This window comes from Peromyscus leucopus, chromosome 8b (genome assembly GCF_004664715.2).
Source record: "Peromyscus leucopus breed LL Stock chromosome 8b, UCI_PerLeu_2.1, whole genome shotgun sequence".
NCBI classification, from domain to species: Eukaryota; Metazoa; Chordata; class Mammalia; order Rodentia; family Cricetidae; genus Peromyscus; species Peromyscus leucopus.
The window spans coordinates 91325230-91343199 of NC_051086.1; the positions used below are offsets into that span (position 1 = coordinate 91325230).

The 17970-nt window shown below is 54.3% G+C and overlaps 2 protein-coding genes across 7 annotated transcripts in view; one reads left to right on the top strand and one right to left on the bottom strand.

The window, feature by feature from the left end:
• Ezh1 (enhancer of zeste 1 polycomb repressive complex 2 subunit) overlaps positions 1–967 on the top strand; it is a 36787-nt gene extending 35820 nt beyond the window's left edge. For all 6 annotated transcript variants that reach the window (XM_028856807.1, XM_028856805.1, XM_028856806.1 and 3 more), the window contains one exon: positions 128–967. In XM_028856807.1, coding sequence (XP_028712640.1) covers positions 128–188 — 61 coding nt within the window. In that variant the 3' untranslated portion in view covers positions 189–967. The remainder of the gene's footprint in view (positions 1–127) is intronic.
• A 1659-nt stretch (positions 968–2626) lies between these two features.
• Cntnap1 (contactin associated protein 1) lies at positions 2627–17948 on the bottom strand. Its single transcript, XM_028856836.2, has 24 exons — positions 17694–17948; positions 16694–16795; positions 16413–16606; positions 15862–16009; positions 15576–15779; positions 14998–15182; positions 14387–14530; positions 13204–13465; positions 12416–12565; positions 12071–12242; positions 11501–11607; positions 11259–11378; positions 10718–10921; positions 10391–10547; positions 10178–10305; positions 9709–9894; positions 9014–9235; positions 8486–8725; positions 6709–7062; positions 6388–6515; positions 5032–5125; positions 4602–4847; positions 4435–4482; positions 2627–3979 (listed from the first exon to the last, which is right to left on the bottom strand). Exons 1-24 carry the CDS (start codon positions 17761–17763, stop codon positions 3693–3695), a joined length of 4152 nt encoding a protein of 1383 aa, XP_028712669.1. The 5' UTR covers positions 17764–17948; the 3' UTR covers positions 2627–3692.
• Between the last annotated feature and the right edge of the window lie 22 nt (positions 17949–17970).

The window sequence follows — 17970 nt, forward strand, 5'->3', positions numbered from 1 at the left end:
CCATCGTTTGCCTCAGAGCTAGGATCATTCCAAATGGCGGCTAGGAATCGGGAGGAAGTGAGACAGGAGGGGACCCCACCTTCTCAAGCACAGAGTAACCCAGCTCCTCCTCCTTGCTCTGGGATAGGTACAGCCAAGCTGATGCCCTCAAGTATGTGGGCATCGAGAGGGAGACGGACGGCTTCTAGCCCTCTGGGCCCTGGGACAGTGCTGCTGTGGCAGCCCTGTCTTGGCTTCAGGCACACACCATTGCTGCTCCAGCTCCTGCCATGTCTTCCATGCTGAGAACCCCCACCTACTCCTGTGTGACTAGGCCTCCGCTGTATCCCAAGGAGACACCCTGCCTCAGTGAGAAGGGAAACAGGCGCACTGGAAACCTGGTCTCCCAGGAGAGTTCAGATGTGAGAAGCTGCACCTCCAGATCAGAGGGGGTGGCCATGGGCTGGGGTGGATATCGATGCTTGATTTCTCCTCAGCTCCCGCACTGTGGGCCTCAGGAATCAACCCGCACTGCCCTTTCGGCTTTCCCAGTCAAGTCCTTGTACCACTGCTGTCGGGCATTGCTAAGTGAAACCAGGTCCCTGGAGCCCACAGGTGCTCAGGGTTAGAGGTGAGCCTGACAGGCATTACAGACAACTCAGAGGGAATTGTGTCTCTGTGACATCAAAGCAGAAATTTAAGGTTGCAGGAGGGAAAGCTAAGGGGCACCCTTCTGTGGACAGAGGGAGAGCCAGCCAGAGCCAGGGCCCAGGAGGCTTGGAAAGGCCTGTCCTATAGACTATGGGGGTAACAGGGCGTTTTCAGACTCGGAGCAGCAGGCACCAGTGACCCAGCGCCTTCCAAAGTCCTGGCTCAGTGGCAGCAGGTCTAGGCTGCTGAGCATGGGCTGTGTCTGGCTGGGAGTGAGTACTCTGGGTCACTGAGCTGCGGTTGTCCTCAGGCCTTCCATTCCTCAGAGCTAGGTCCACGGAGCAGCTTTGCTTCTTTATTCAGGGTAGCTGGGTCTAGCCTAGACTAGAGAGGGGGAGGTTGCTGTGTGGTTACCCCATTTGGTCTGTCCTACCTGCTGTTGGTAGTGTTCCAGGTGAGGGTACCATTGCACATTTAGCAGGGTGTCACAGTGCAGGGACTGGCATGGCAGGCTACCATCCTCTCTGGGATTCATGCAGAACAAAGCACTTTAACTTTCTTTTAGAAGGTCTATAGATTGGAATGGCGTTTGAGCCAAGGTCTCTGGGGTTCCTGCCCAAATCCCACTTCTGATGGGGGAAGAGAGTGGAAGATTTCTCCAATTCTGTCTCACTTCCTGAGAGGCAGGAGGAGCTGGCTTGATACAAGAATAAAAACTAGTCAGCACAGCTGCCTCGGGTCTGGTGTGCCGGGAACAGGGGCACTGATGTGGGTAGAAAGGCCCCGGGCAGGCACAGACTGACCTAGGGAGTGTTAGGAGGGGACAGGTGGCTTGCTCCCTGCAGAACCAGGGCCTCTCCCGTGGTTCTGCTGACCACTCCCTTCTCCCCACCAGTCAGTGCTTGTCCCCCAAGGAAGCCGGGCTCCCTTTGGCCGTACTGCCTCTTAGGGATTTGCATGGGACATGCATGCTTGTACACATACACTCCCTCACCATACTGGTAGGCACGTGTACCTCACACTCAGCACACACCCAGCAGCTCCTGACAATAGCTTCTCCCCACCCCTCAACTGGGCTAGCTCCCACCACACTTCTGAAATTGCCATCTGCCGGTGGTTTGTGTCTATTGTGTGTATCAGGGATACCCTCAAACCTAACTAACTGTAGGCTCTGAACTGCCCATGAATCCTCTGGGAAGACCAGACAGGTGGACAGGGCCTGGCTGTGCGGAATGCTCTAAGACATGCTGGTTCTAGACCGACTTCAGCCTTCCCTCAGCAAGCATCACTGGCAGCCCCTCTGCAGAGTGCAGGCCACTAATACTCCTGCTCCTCCAGCTGCCAGTTCTCGGCCCCTGCTGTCCTCTATTTTTAATGACGGGTCCCAACTCTCCTCCCCACTTCTACCCACCTCGTGTGAGCGGATGGACACAGAGAGGTGGTGTGTGTTGCCAGTGAATTTCTTGCACTTTAGAGTCCTGTGGCTTGTGACCTCTTATCTAATAAAGTGTTAGAATCCATTTTGGCAAATTGTGTCCTGTGTGCTTGGGCTGGAAGGATCAGAGGTGGCAGCAGGCATGGGAGCAGAATGGGCAGAAACTTCAGCTCTCTGCCCCCCACTGTCCTCTGAGGTCTGGGGGCGGGGAGAGCGGCTGGGGTGAAGGCACTGGTGGGTGTACAGGTTTGGTTTGGGTTTTTGGTTTTTAGGGACAGGGTCTCTGTGTAGTCCTGGCTGTCCTGGAACTCACGCTGTAGACCGGGATGGCCTCGAACTCAGATCCTCCTGCCTCTGCCTCCTGAGTGCTAGGATTAGAGGCGTGCACCACCACCACCCAGCTTATATACATAAGTTTTGAGGACTAGAAATTTCTAAGTTCCCTTAAAAACATTTCATTTCTCATGAATAAAATGAGGATTTAGTGGGAAGCAAAAAAAAAAAACCAAACAAAACAAACCACACTGTTTATCCCTTGACCGTCCGCTATCACACGCAGACTGGGGCTCTGCCACTCGGCTTTATTGGACCTGCTCAGTTGAGGGCACAGCGGGCTCTGCCCTGCCTGAGAGCGGAGGCCCAGCAAGCTGGGTGAGTGGCTGGCAGGACGCCAGAGACGGAGACGTCCAGCACAGAAGGAGCTCGGCACAGACTCGGCACAGCCCAGGACAGCCCACTGAGTTCTTTTATATAGAAACCGATCATTTAAAAATCAGAATAATATATAGTTTCTCTAGAGAGAGACTTTGCAACAAAAAATATATATAAAGAATATGGCCTCCTGGGCAAACACAGCAGCGTCTCTGAGCAGAGGGAAGCGGGCTCCTCATGCATAGGAGGGGGCAGGCCTGCAGACAGGCACCAAGGCGATTGCATATTCTGGGAAGGGTGGAAGCGGAGAGGGCTGCCTAGGCAGGGTGTCTGCATTATGTTTCCTACTTGCAGGCGTTTTATGGCTTTGGCTGAAGCACGTGAAGCGGACAGGTACTAAAGTGCTAAACTGAGGCCACTTGGTCTCTAAAAACAAAGGGGGTGGGGCAAGGTGGGGACAGTGACAAAGTCCTCCCTCCCTCACCCCCAGCCGAGAGGAAGCAGATGGAAGACAGCCGGTCAGCAGGGCAGGTGGGGAGGCTCGGGTGTGTTTTAGCAGCCTCCTCCCCCCCCATGCCCTGTGCAGTCCTGCAATCCCCCCACATCTGCCCCTGCTGATAATGTACACAGGAAGAGAGGCAATCCATCTCCCCTGACCTCCGTCATTAATCCCTGCCAGCTGCTGGGACGGAGAAGGCTGGAAAGGCCTGTCTGAGCCCCGGGGCTTCTCCTGTGGGGCAGGCAAACAGCCAGGAGCCTGGGGGAAAGGGATGAGCAGGGCATTGGTTTAGGCAGTGAGGCTCGGCCACTCCCGTTGGTCCCATCTGTAGCTCTGCCCACCAAACTTGGCAAGAGGGGAATCCTCCTGGTGAACAGAGCCTGCTAAGAAGAGCCAAATGTCCCTGGCAGGATAAGGGAGAGGAAGGAATTGGGGGGACTTGGAGGAGTTGGACTTGGTCCCTGAAGCCCTAATGACTCATTCAGACCTGGACTCCTCCAAGATCTGGGGGAGGTTCTGATCCCTGGCGCTTGGGCCAGAGGCTGGGGCTGGGGCCGGGGCTGGGGCCGGAACCTGGGTGGGAGCTGGAGTGGGGGCAGGGGCTTGGGCGGGGCCTGAAGGAGGTAGGGGAGTTTTGCTGGCAGGATGGTGGTCGTGGCTGGCCTTGGGCTCGTTGGTGTGGTAGGAGCCCTTGTAGCGATGATTTTGCAGGTAGAAGAGCACCAGCATTCCTACGAGTCCCAGCAGCAGGAAGGCCACCAAAACTGGATGGGAAAAAGAAACAACTCAGGGAAGGTCTTTGGGGTACACACATACACACTCGGCCAGAAGCATCGTGCACAACTGTGTATAGTAATGGCCGTGTCGGGCCATCCCCGTGTCTAGGTCTGGATTCTTGGCTTATCTCCTTCCCACTCGACTCTTTCCGTATCTCTGGCAGCTTCTCCAGTCCCTCATTTCAGTAGATGATATTACATCACTTTCTTCATCCTGTAACTATGGCTGCATTTTAATATTTCATTTTGATAAAAAATTTATAGCTGCCTCAAATGGGAAGACGCCTCCACCCAGTTATAAACTGATCACGATAGCCTGTCTCACCCTTTTCCCTGCCATCTCACGGCTAGCACCGTCACCTCTCAGCCCTGAGGACAGGAACCAGGAGGGAGGCTGGCAGGGTGGTCTTGGGAAAGTCAGGTTAGTGATCAGTGCTACTCACAGCCCAAGAGTATGGCCACCCATCCGTCGTCATGGTAGTATGGGAAATCTAAAAAGGATTCAGAAAGGGCCGATTAGGAGACACAGCTCTGTGTTCAGAGCCGTTTCCCATCACCGTTAGTTACCCCTCCCTCCTTTTGTCCGAGTCTTCTGGGTGCAGGGATTTACCTGGGGGCAGGTACCAGGGATCGAGCTCTGGCGGCACCTCCGAGACAAGGCGTGGCATAGCTCCGCAGTTAGATTCCGACAGCTCTCCCTGAACCCGCATGGCCTCTGCTAGCTCAGCCGTCATGGGGCGGGGGGTTCGGAAATGGGTCTTGAGGGGAGCCACATTGTTGAACCGGACGCCAGACAGGCAGCCTGAGAAACCTGGAGTGTTGTAGCGCTGGATCTCTGGGTCAATGACTCCTGTCTCTGTGGGAGAGGCAGGCCCAGAAAGAGTGTCTGAGACACCGGAAGGAAGGCCTGCCCCTCTTCCATCTATCTGATCCGTTCCTCCTTCCTTTCGCTCACCACCCTCACTGCTGTTCCCACTTCCTCGCTCTATACCCCGGGAGCCTCACCCACAACTCTCCTCCGCTTCACACCAGCAGCTTACCCATCACGCGCCCCAGATACAAGGCCTTGGGTGAGTCCAGCTGGCTGTCCACCAGCAGAGAGAACTTCTGTTCTGTCAGCGGGAAGTAGTCCACCTGAGAGGGGAGGGAGGGACCCCCTGATGGACACAGCCAAGACCATAGAGGAATTCGCTCTGCCCAAAGGATCCTGGCTCAAAATGAACAACCCCTGGGCCCTAAGGTAGGCTTTGACACATGGCTCAATCTGATTTTGACCTGACTTTGCTGTTTACAAGTAGTTTGACTCTTTTTTTTTTCTTCTTCTCACATTTTATTTTTATTTTTTCGGGACAGGGTCTTTCTACATAGTCTGGCTGTCCTGGACTCACTGTGTAGGCCAGGCTGACTTCTTCAAACTCAGAGATCCATGCCTGCGTGTGCCACTACGTCCAGCTGCACATTTGATTTTTGTATGGGGTCTGGAGTTGAGACAATTCATCTGGAGTTCAGATAACAACATGCAGGAGCCATTTCTCTGCTTTTACAGGTGTCTCAGCCACCTGGTTATAGCTTGTGCCTTTACACACCGCGCCACGTCAGCACACACTCCCCACCCCCCAATACAGGGGCTCATGTAGCCAGGTGTGACCTTAAACTCCTGACCCTCTTGCCTCAACCTCCAACATAGTGAGATTACACACCCAGTTTATGCAGTGCTGGGATGGAACCCAGGAACCTCATGAATGGGAGGCAAACATTCTACCAAGTAAGCCACACCCCCAGCTCCTAGCTGTTTGCCTTTGAGAAAAACACTTTACTTTCTCAGCCTGTTTAATGGGTCATAAAATGGAGCTCAGTGGGGCTGGAGAGAAGGCTCAGCAGTTAGGAACACTGACTGCTCTTCCCGAGAACCCGGGTTCAATTCCCAGCACCCACATGGCAGCTCACAACTGTCTGTAACCCCAAGATCTGACACCCTCACACAGACAGACATGCAGGCAAAACATCAATGTACATAAAATAAGAATAAATAAGTTATTTTTAAAAATGGAGCTCGCCGGGCAGTGGTGGCACATGCCTTTAATCCCAGCACTTGGGAGGCAGGGGCAGGTGGATCTTTGTGAGTTCGAGGCCAGCCTGGTCTACAGAGTGAGTTCCAGGAAAGGCACAAAGCTACACAGAGAAACCCTGTCTAGAAAAAAAAAAAGTGGAGCTCAAAATACCTGCCAACCACAGCTACTTCACAGACGTAAGGGTCATGAGAGGGGATACATGTAAAAAATCCCTTGTATACTGAACTGTGTTTCAGACACGTAATCATTTGACATTTTCTTGAGTGTGCCACAGCCAAGATCACGAGGCTGTGACTTAACCGGCCCGTCCCCTTCCACCTGTACCTGGATGAAGAGGTTTCGGTAGACCCGAGTGATGTTGACACTGTGGGGCTGGCCATCAGTCACTGGCCGAGTGGTCAGCTGGTACACGTAGGGACTGGTGCCCAACTGGTAGCGGAGCTGTAGGGTCCCTGTGGGGTGGGAGGAGGAATGTGGGGTCTTCTCTCAGCTCCCTCAGCCCCCATCTCCCAAAGGTCTGCATCTTTACATTAGTCAAATCAGCTCCCTCAGCCCCCATCTCCCAGAGGTCTGCATCTTTCCATTAGGCGATCAAGAGCTGTGGGGATTTGGGCGCCTGGAGGAGGACAGCCGTGGAGAACTCACCGTCTTCCTTGATGAGCACTGCCATGTAGTCACGCACAAAGGAGCTGACGTAGAGGAGGACGGCAGGGGCAGAGCTGGTGCTAAAACTAAAGGAGACCTCCTCTCCGGTGACATTGTAGACAGGCCCCCGGTACCCTGGCACAGGCCGGCCAGGCCTCGGATAGTCGGGCAGGCGGTACCCAGGGCCGTGGTAGCCAGGCACGTAACCAGGGGTGTCATAGCCCGGAATATAGCCAGGCTCATAGCCTGGCACGGGTCGGCTCAGCATGTGGGAGAACTCCTGGGCTGCAGAGCGCAGTGCTGACTGGAGGTTATAGCGCATCCATGTGCCCGTCTCAAAGAATCCACCAATATCTAAAGCAAAGATACCAAGGTAAAGGCCCCAGACATCTTAGTCGCAAGTTCAAAAGGTTTTTATGTTACCCACCCATGCACACACTAGTATCTGCCACTATTTACTTTTAGTAGGATTAAAAAATCCAATTCAATTTTGGAGACACGGTCTAACTTTGTAGCCCAAATTTACAATCCTTCTGCCTCAGCCCTTCAAGTGCTGGGATTACAGGCCTGCAACACCCCATCTAGCACTGAACAGAAAAATAATGGTATGAGAAACCTGAAAAATCATCCAGTCTCACCCCTGCATTTTTATAGGCAAGGAAACAAGCCTAAAGATGGGCAGTGACAGGCTGGAGAGATGATGGTTCATCTGGCTGCTCTTCCAGAGGACCTGGGTTCAATTCCCAGCACCCACATGGAAGCTCACGCCTGTCTGTAACTCCAGTTCCAGGGCTTCTGACATCCTCAACATGGAGGCAAAACACCAATGCACAGAATAAAAATAAATTATTAAAAAAAAAAAAAAAAAAGACGAGTAGTGACTTCCCCAAGGACACACAGTTTATGTGTAGGGCCAAAATTAGAATTTAGATATCCTGACTCCATGCAATTACGTGTTATTATTCATATTTCTCTGAATCTCCCTAGACCATCAGATTCTGCCCACAATCACCCACCTGCCCCATAGACTACCTTGGGCCAGCCTTGGGGAAAATGTAGTCTGGGTATATTGAATTTCAAGGCTCACCTCAGCCAAGAGCCTCAGCCTGTAGACATGTTTTGGGAATGCAATGATAGCCAGACAAGAAACAGCAGGGGGAAGGGGGATGCACCGTGAAGCCCAAGTCAACACTAGAGCTAGGAAAAACGCTCAGTTGGTCAAGTGCCGCTGCGCAAGCCTGAGGGCGTGCATTCGATGCTGGCACCCCCACAAAAAGCACCCATTTGTAATCCCATGGCTGGAGAGGCAGAAGCAGAGCATCTCTGGAGCTCACTGTCCAGCTACCTATCTAACTGGTAAATTCAATGTCCCAGTGACAGACCCTGTTTGAAAACACCTGAGAAACAACTCCTGAGGTTGACCCTGGCCTCCACACACGTGTGCATGCACCACACACCCACACACCCACACACACACCTGCATATACACAAAGTAGATGTGCATGGGGTATGGGAGCAACCTGTGTGACCTTGACAACAGTCTGAAGCTGGGAAAGTTGTTTGCTTAATGTTGGGGCATCCGATAGCTCTACCATCACTCCTTTTCCCTTAATCCCTCTGGAGTCACCCAGCATCCTCAAATGCCTGGTTGCCCTTCAAGAGCTCAGAATTCTACTAACAATTCTAGCTTTCCAAGAGGCTGACTTGCATTCCCTCTGTCCTCCCATATGCCTAAGGCTCCGTGCCCCCCACCCACCCCCTAACCAGCAGCACTGACCATGATTGCAATATGGCCCATCAAAAGCCGTGAGGTCACAGTCACAGGTGTAGTAGCTGTATCGCTCCACACAGCGTCCTCCATGGAAACAGGGGAACCGGGGGTGGGTGCAGTGGCCCGTGCAGTTGGGGAAGGTGCCCTCGGAGGCATTAGCACGGCCCTCCAGGTTCAGAGTCACTCCGTTCAGACGCATGGCCCTCAAGCAACCCACAAAAGGGCGCCTCTTAAGCTCTGCAGATCCTGGTCAGGAATGAATGGAGAGGTTGGGAGGTGTGGCTCAAAGGTAGAGCATCCCAAGAGCGCTCCCAAAATGACTGCAGAGCCAGAGACAGGATTAAACACTGAGTGGGAAGGGAGGCAAGGGGATTAGGAGGATAGACTAGGATATAAGGAGAAGAGAAATGGTCACTTGGCTCACTCTGGGGCAGAGAGGATTGGAGCAGGGGCTTCCTGGAAACATGGAGCATGACCCGTGAGAGTGTAGGAATGTCATGGAGGCCCTCTCCCTGCCCCTGGGTTGATGCTCACCGACATAGAGGGGCTGGTCATACTCCAGCCAGATGTAGGTCTGCAGGGGCATGGGCCGTAGCACCCAGGGCCGATGGTCCACTCGCAGCCGGGCCTGCTTCACATTGATCTCAGCCCGGACCAAATGCCATTCATCGTCGTTGAACTCAAAGTCATCTGAGTGCACCGTCAGGTTCTCATCCCCATTGCCGATGTCAAAGGCAAAGACTACATCCCGGGATGCTGGACAGCATGACAGCGGGTAAGAGGGGAAGGGGGCTCTGACCCCCAAGATCCCTCACAGCATTCTTGCCCAAATTCAATCTCTCCTCACCTAAGGGAAGCCCCCTAAATATTCCTCCACCTTGTCCAGAACCTACAAATAGCTTAAAACCACACGATCTGTTGCCCAAATTTGCCGATTCCTGGAATCAATTCCCAGCTCACGCGCTTAGGCTAGAAGCATAGCTAATTAGAGATGGCAGAGACCTTTAGAACCTATCTCCTTCACAAGCACGAGCCCAGGGCCCACAGAAGCAACGCGTGTGCTGAGGGGGCCATGGTCACGGAGCCAGATATCAAGACAGTAAGTCTAGGGTCCAGAGTCATCTCAGATCCTTTCTCTGCCACCTCTCAAAAGGGTTGACTGTCTTGTTCCCTAACGGCCTCCGTCGTCCTCTCCATCCACCCACCTCCCTCCCAGGCTGCCGACTCACTGTTGAGCTCCACTCGTACATATGGTCGGCGCCACTGGCAGAAACGGCCGCCCATGTTCTCTAGAAAAACTCCCGAGGGAGCCGAGGTCCTAAAGTAGAAGGAGACGTCGAGGCTGTGGTTGGCTCGGATTGGGGGGAAGCGCAGTGCAGCTCCGGTGTGGAAGGAGATAGTGTTCCAGGAATTGCCTGCAAAAAACAAAAACAAAAGCAAAAAACCCAGTGAGGAAGGGTGGAGGAGTAAAGGAACCTCCGTGGGCAGGAGGCTTGAAGGGCAGCGCGGGGAAGAAGTTAGGGAGACTGAAGAGAAACTAAGAGGTGGAATGAATGAAGGTAAGGGTCAGATCACAGCAGGGGGCGCGTCTGGTCATGTGACCCGGAGATTTCCCCAGTGGGTCAGGTAGGTGATCTAGGTTTTGAAAACAGTGAATGCTGGAAGGGGGGTACACCAAAGGAGTCTGCTGCCACTTACGGTCACCATAGCAACGCAGAGGCCTCAGGAAGAACTGGGCTTCCGAACTGGAGCGGTTGGTGTCCCCTACCACTACCTGAGTGACAGGCAGATGGTCCACGAAGGTCAGCAACCCCTTGTCCGTTCTCCTGTGGGAACAGGACGCAGTGACTCAGCCCTGCCTCTCCGCTGGCCCGAGGGAGTCCTGAGAACCCTGCCCTCCCGTCCCCTCACCACTGTGGCTGGTCTGCATCACAGTTGCAGTGCAGGGCGGGGTCCACACAGCTCCGGTCCAGCCCACAGGCACAGCGCTGGATGCCAGGCTGAGAGCCTCCCCAGTAAAAGTGCTGCTCCTCATTTCGGCCAATCCAAAAGCTGTAGGGGTAGCCTCCTGGGGAAGACGCCAGGCAGCTTCCAGGCCCCGCCCCTCCAGCAGCCTCGGGGCTCCCCAGACCCAGGGGCAAGCCGTCCTGACCTGGCTCGACTCCTCCAGCAGCCCCTCACACCCCACCCAAGGCTCTCCTCCAGCCACGCCTCGCCCTCCCTGCCACCAGGCTCAACCTGCAGTATTGAGCAGCCGGGAATTGTAGCAGGAGAACTCGATCCACTGCTCACAGTGCTGGGAAGCGTTGGCCAGAGCGCTGACTTCCTCCCAGGAGGCATTCCAGTATTGGATGGCCCCCAGGAAGGGCCGCTCCATGCTGGAACCCGTCACCCGAGTTGTCCACAGCCTGTCATGCCGCACCACTGTCCACGCTCGGTTCTCTGGAGGAGAGGGGGCAGAGCTTTGGCTGACATGAACATTCTCTGTCCCCCTGCTAACCAACCCATCAGCCCTGCCGCCACCTAGAGCCAATAAAAGAAGCCCGCCACTTCACTGCGGCCCAGCCTTGGGCTCTCCACCTTGAAGAATGGCGAGAAGGGCCAGAAGTGGGAATTTATCTGTAAGGCTACATTACAAAATTTAGGAGTCCCCCTTGCACACCACTGTCCTTGACTCCAACTACAGTTTCATCTTGTCTCCTCCTAGAGTTTCCCTGACCCCCGCATCTTCTACAATGCCTAGTCAACCCTCTACCCCCAACCCATCAAAGCCACTTACCTCGGATATCACAATACACTACAAATGGCTTCAGGGGTCCACTGCCATCAGGATCGATGGTGAAGTTTCCAGAATATTTCCCACTGAGCCGATAGGCTTCACAGGATTCTTTATACAGAGCTAGAGGGGGTAAGGAGGCGATTGTGGAGCTAGAAGGCTAGAAGAATGGTCATCCATACCAACTTTGGCGGCTTCCAGATCCCCAACAACCTTCCCCTGACTCTCTATACCATCCCGCTTACGTTCATGGCAGGTGACTCCCTTGTAGCCCGTGAGTTCACAGTAGCAGATGAAGTCGTCCCAAGACTGGTAGCAGCGTCCGTCATGCTCACACATGTTAGGACTGCATCTAGGGCAGCGGTCAGCACCAATGGAAGGAGGCTTGAAAGGAGCTCCTTCCCCGTTTCCCAGTGCCAGGACCCAGTGGCTCACTTCCCACCTAATTAACTGGGTCCAACCCCAGACACAGGGACACGAGGTCGTCTACATGGGTCACATGCTGCCTTCCCTTCTCCCAGAAGGAAAAGTACCCAGCACCCCCCTGTCAGACAAAACCTTAGGACTGAATAGAAACTTTCTTTCAATCCTGGGTACCTGTAACTTTACAGGGAGAAACAGGAAGGAGGTCAGAGGTCAAGGAAGAATCTGTGTGTGTGTGTGTGTGTGTGTGTGTGTGTGTGTGTGTGTGTTGGGGGGTGTTGCTGACACAAGGAGAAGGGAGATAATTTTAAAAAGAAAAAGCCACCCTGACTATATGGAAGGGGGCTTTGGAAGAAGCCTTCCACTTGTTAGGGAGATGACCTTCTAGATACCTGTCTGTGATGCCACATGTGTCGAAGAGGACCTCAGCGAAGTAGCCAAGCTTCCGGAACTCCACCAGAGTCAGGTTGACCAGTTGACCATCCACCTTGAGCAGCTCCATACAGCCATGAAACGCTGTCTGGTTGGAGTGGCAGCCCCATCGACTGGCTGGTTTGGGACAACCTGGAGCAACCACATCTGTAAGGCCCTTCCCAGGAGAGAACTCAGGGACCCTCCCCTGGGAAAATGCCAAGAGGGAGCCACACAGAAATGAAGAAAGGATGCTAGAATGCAAACAATGGTCCCAGAGGTGAAACGGGGCTCATCAGAAGTGAGATAGGACCTTCCCAACTTACCGCCAAAGAAGTATGAGGTCCCTGTGCGGATCAGCAGTGGGGATGAGACCCTGACCTCTGCCCCCTCCACATCATCAATACTGATGACTGCATGGTTTTCCTGTGCCACAAAGTTCACCTCGTGCCAGAAGCCATCATTCAGGCGGTACCCTGGACAAGAAAGGAGGATGGTGTGAGTGGGTGGAGAAGATTGGTTTGGGGGTCTTAAAAAAATTCTGCTTTTTTTATTTTGTGTGCGCCTGCGTGCAGTACCCTGGGAAGCCAGAAGAGGGAGGCGGAGCCCCCAGAGTTGGAGTTACGGGAGTGGGGGGTGGTGGGGGTGGTATTCTTTGGTATTCTTGCAGAATACCAACGTTGGGTTCCCAGCCTCCTTGCTGTGTCTTTGAGCCAGGGTCTTTCTGCATCTCATGCTGGCCTGGCACTCACGATGTAGTCCTGACTGGCCTCAAACTTGTGGTTTTTCCTACCTTGGCCTCCCAGATGCTGGGATTACGGGCATAAATCACCACAAGCCACCAAGCCCAGCGAGATGGTTTTGAGTGGGGATGCAGGAGCCCAACTCTGCTCCCAACAGCAGTCTAAGTGCACCCCATTTTTACACTTCTCTCCCTGCACCGCGACACCCCTGATGGCTCTCTTCACTGTCCATAAGTTTAGCCACTGACAGAGTGCGCAAAGGTGGAAATAACTGGCAAACATCTCCAGGAATCCCCCAGAAGCGGAGAACACCCGTTTCCTCCAGTTCCCACCCTTGTCTAGCCTGCTCATGCCTCCCAGCAGCCCCTTACCAGCAGCAAACTGAAGCTTCTTGCGGCCGGTCTGCGCGATGGATACATTGACTTGCCCTTCGCTAAGCATCAGCTCCACGTGACCCAGCCCATCTCCCAAGCGAGAGAAAAGGAGGAGCCCGGTGAGGTCCCAGGTGCGGAAGCGAAAGGAGACCGCTAAGCGGCCACGGCGCGGAAAACCAGGCACTTGGACGAAGTTGTGGGGGCCTCCAAAGTTGATGGGGTGTGGAACCGGATCCAAGCAACGGAAAGCCACATTACCCTAGAAGGGAAAGGATGGGTGCATCAGGAGAGGGCGGCCTGGTACTCACTGTTAATATTCTCACTGGTAAGACCTCCAGCCGTGACCCTTCCATCCCCCGCAAATAGGTCCATGTGTGTGGAAGGGGCCCAAACAAGCCTGCCCTGGGATTCTGCTCCTTTGCTTGCTTTTTATCACCTATCCCACTATCTGCAAAGCAAAAAATTTTCCCTCTCATAGTGCTAAGGGCAATTTAGCCCAGAGGTTGTGGAGCATGCACACATGTTCCAGAGTTGACCATAGAGGAGAGTTTATCAAAAGACTTCCAGTTGGGGGCTGGAGAGATGGCTCAGAGGTTAAGAGCACTGACTGCTCTTCCAGAGGTCCTGAGTTCAATTCCTAGCACCCACAGGGTGGCTCACAACCATCTGTAATGAGGTCTGGCTCCCTCTTCTGAATACATAATAAATAAATAAATCTTAAAAAAAAAAAAAGACTTCCAGTTCAAGTCACTACCCTGTCACTTCGGAGTCACATGCTCCTGGTCAAACATCTCCCAGCCTCTGCACCTCATTTCCCTCATCTGCTAACTAATGAGACGATTGGACCGATTCACAGCTTCTTTGTTTTTAGAGACCGGGGTTTCTTTGTGTAGCCCTGGCTGTCCTGGATCTCGCTCTGTGGACCAGGCTGGCCTCAAACTTACAGAGATCCACCTGCCCCTGCCTCCCGAATGCTGGAATTAAAGGAGTGCACCACCACCACCACCAGCAGCAGCAGTAGCAGCGGTTCACAGCTTAACTAAGGGGTGAATGGAACTTACATCTCCTTGGTACTCACCCCACCAAAAAAAACCCCAACCCCCAAACAAAAACCACCTGAGAATGTGACTACTGAGAATGGATCTCATCCCAAACTTCTTTCCTCCCCCTGCCCACTAGCCTCGAAGGTGATTCTCGAATGGCGCATCACTGCCAGTTCTGCGATGTTGATCCGGTTGTAGATCACGTTTTCTATGCAGCCCCGGAAGTTATGCCGGTAGGCCAGGTTCTTACGCGCTGCGCCCACCAGACCCCCGACGAATATCTGTGGGAAGCAGGTGAAAAGAGGTTTCCCTGTGCTTAGGGGGAGTGCCTACCTTTCCCGGGTGCATGCACAGTAAGTACCCTTTTCTCAGTACTAGGCCCGGCTTCAGAAAGCCTTGGAACACATTTCCCTAGGGTGAGTGCTAAAGCTTGCATTTAGATTTGAGCCTAAGTTGGCTGGCTGTAAGCCTTCAGCAGGTCAAAATTGTCTGTCTTAGACACTTAAAATGCAGATGGTGACAGGGTCTTTATCAACTGCAGAGAATTGTGGGACGAGCTAGGGGACAATTTTCTACTTTTCTTGATCCCCAAAATCTGGATTTCTAGACCCATCATAGTAAATCTGCGGTGAGGACCAGAACAATGACAAGAAAAGCCTTTCTGGCATGCAGAGAGGTGGGATGGGGAATGGACCCCCCCCCACTTATCCATTGTCACACCCAAAAGCGGTGCCCCACCCTTGGTCACCTCATTGTCCAGATTCAGCCTCTCGAAGTCGCCATTGAGCACAAAGCGATGGACATAACCGTCCAGGGTGAGATTTGCTTCCCGGCCATATCGGTCCACCCGCACATAGTGCCAGCTCAGGTCGTTAAGGACGCCGCCAGCACTCACCGTGGTGTGACCAGGTCTTGGCTGGATGGGGCTGCTGCCTGAGGGCAGGGCAGGACAGAGTGAGAACTCCAGCAGGCCTTAGCTCCCAAGGCAGCAGCAGCTCCCAACACAGAGTACCCAGTCAAAGCCTGGAGTGGAGAAATGGCCGTTGACAAGGGTGCAGCCAATTTAACCTCTCGGGGCTTCTTTGGCTATCTGAAAAAAATCTGAGTAGGATAGCTGCGTGTATCTCATCACACAGGTGTTATGAAAAGCAAATGAGAAACAAAATCATTCTGTGTGCGTTTACGGATGCCTTGTTCAAGGTCACACCGTTGGTAAGCCGAATCCAGTCCTCCCGACTTAAAGCCCTCTGTTTTCCTAGCACCTAGCGCTACAAAAGGGGAAGACCAGGCTTAGGCAGGGCAGCACTCTGGGGTCCGGAAGCTCACCCAGGCTCATGTGCAGGACAAGGTGCGCCCCCTGCAGTTCAAGCGTCACGTAATCCCCCTGGGCTCCCTCAGTGTGCAGCAGCAGTCCATCCTTCTCCTCGGTCTTGAAACTAAAAGCGAACACGTCCCAAAGACTTTGGCTGACCCCTCTCGGGAAGCGGTACGAGATGGCATCATCGCCGTCAAAATACAGTATGTCGGACTCTGCGCAGCGAAGGACCGTGGGTGGGCGGGGGACCAGGGAGACCAGGCTCCTTGCCCCCACTCCCGACCTCCACGCCCTTACTGTAGGGACAGCCGTAGATGCCCAGCCGCAGGCCGATCTTGCCGCGCGGGTTCCAGGCCAATGGCACGATGCGGATGTAACGAGCGGTGAAGTGGTAGTGCAGGTCATGGCGGACCACAGCCGACTCATTTACGTTCCCGAAGAAGGTCTGCGGGGTGGGGATGGGGGGTTGGGAAAAGTAGTGACCATGTCTCCACCCTCTGGCTTTCAAACCTTGCCAATCTTGACAGGAGCGGGAAGGAGAGTTCACTCCACCTCCCCTGCCTCCACGATTGTACACGGACTAGTTTCCCTGGTCTAGAGTGTCCTATTTTTTTTTCAAAGCACAAATCTAATGCCACCACCTGCAGGAAGCTCTCCTAGGTTTTACCCTAAAATGTGTTAAAGCTTATAACTGGCGAGAAACAGTCTGAGCTGGACTGGATCCCAAGAGTAGTTTTCCTCACCTGTGCCTCATGCTGTTCCCTCCCCTTCCCTTCAGGCTAGTGCCCAGCCCGGGGCCCAGAGCAGGGGAGGCTCCCCAAGTGTGTGCGCCTGGGCACCGAGAGTACCGCGTTGTGCCCTTGCTGGTAGAACGGTGTCCAGCTGTCCACACGGTCCCCGTAGAGCAGCATATAACGTGTGACCCAATCCCAAGAATTAAAAGCGCCCTGTGTGGCCACAGCCCGGATCCGATGCTTCTTCATTAAGTCTATCTGGAGCCAGGGATTCGGGTCCCCAATCCGGGGCGACCATCCACTGATGCCTACAGAAAGGGCAAGGGCTTTTACCACCCACTCTCTTCTCTCAGCTCTCTGGAGTCCTCCTCCCGTCCCTGGTTGGGCAAGCTCACCGTGCAGCCGGGCAAAGCGGGCTGTGGTAAAGAGCCCATAGTAGGAGGAGGCGCCCAGGGACCGCGCATACAGAGGCCCCACCAGCTCCTCATTGCAGCCATCTGTGGGGTGGGGTGGGGGGAGGACGGCGAGCTTGTTAGTATGGCCCCTCTTCTAAACGTGGTCCCTCTTAGCATTGAAGCTCCTCTTCACTGCCCCCTAGTGGCAGACTCAGCCCTACCTTAAAGGTGTGCCCTCAACCCAGGCTTCAGCAACAGCTGCTCCCTCCGTCAGCGGAGCTTGCCTTCTCCTCCTAGGGGTAACTCTTTGCCTCAATCTACAGATCCAAAGCCGGATCCTTCCTTCCCCTTTCTGCCCTGGCTCAGTACTGCTCTAAACACAATCCCCAAACTTCACCGTATTTAAGAAGCTAAATGGGCCCCAGAACACCAAATTAACTCCAGCCTTACCATCAATTCCATTCATCAGCCCTCCCCCACCAAAACATGCACCAATCCCCAAATAAGGCTTTGCTCCCAATCCAGCCACTTCCCGATCCCAGCCTTAGCAGCATCCTTGGCCTTAGTCAGGGTCACCAACTCCTGTTTGGATTCTAGCCATAAAACCCAGCCCCAGCCACAAACCCTACCTAGTGCCTGGGTCAGCTCCAAATTCCAGCCCCAGCCCCTCAGGGGAAAACCTCAACTCTAGCCTGGGTCACCAGTAGCGCACTTATAGCCAACCCTAACCTCAAACCCAGGCACTGGCTGCCGCTTGGATTAACAGCTCCAAATCCCCTGGGCTGACTGGTTCCTCGGCTCAGAGCCCAGCCCCAGCCCCGGGCGCGCGCACAGCAGTCTCGGAGCTGCATTGCGGAGCGCTGGGGGAGAGGCAGGGAAAGATGGAGCGAGCCGGCGCCAGAGGACCGGCGACCACCCAGCCGCAATGCGGCGCGGGACTCGCCCTGCAAGCTCCGGACCCCTGCACCCAACCCCACCTGCCTCTGAGACCAGCACTCACAGTAGCCCCAGCCCCGAGCTCCAGGGACCACAGCGGCGAGCAGGATGCTGAAGAGCCGGAGGAGACTCATCACGCAGAGCTGACCAGCCCTGGGTGTCTGCCTTGCTGCGCTCTGCTCCTGCTAGGGCTCCAGTTCTGGCTCAGGCCCCCAGCTTTTCTCCTGGGGTTCGCGGCCGACCGCTGTTTCTTCGTCCTTACCCACCCTTCCTCCTCTCTCCTAACCCCCCCAATCTCTCTCTCTCTCTCTCTCTCTCTCTCTCTCTCTCTCTCTCTCTCT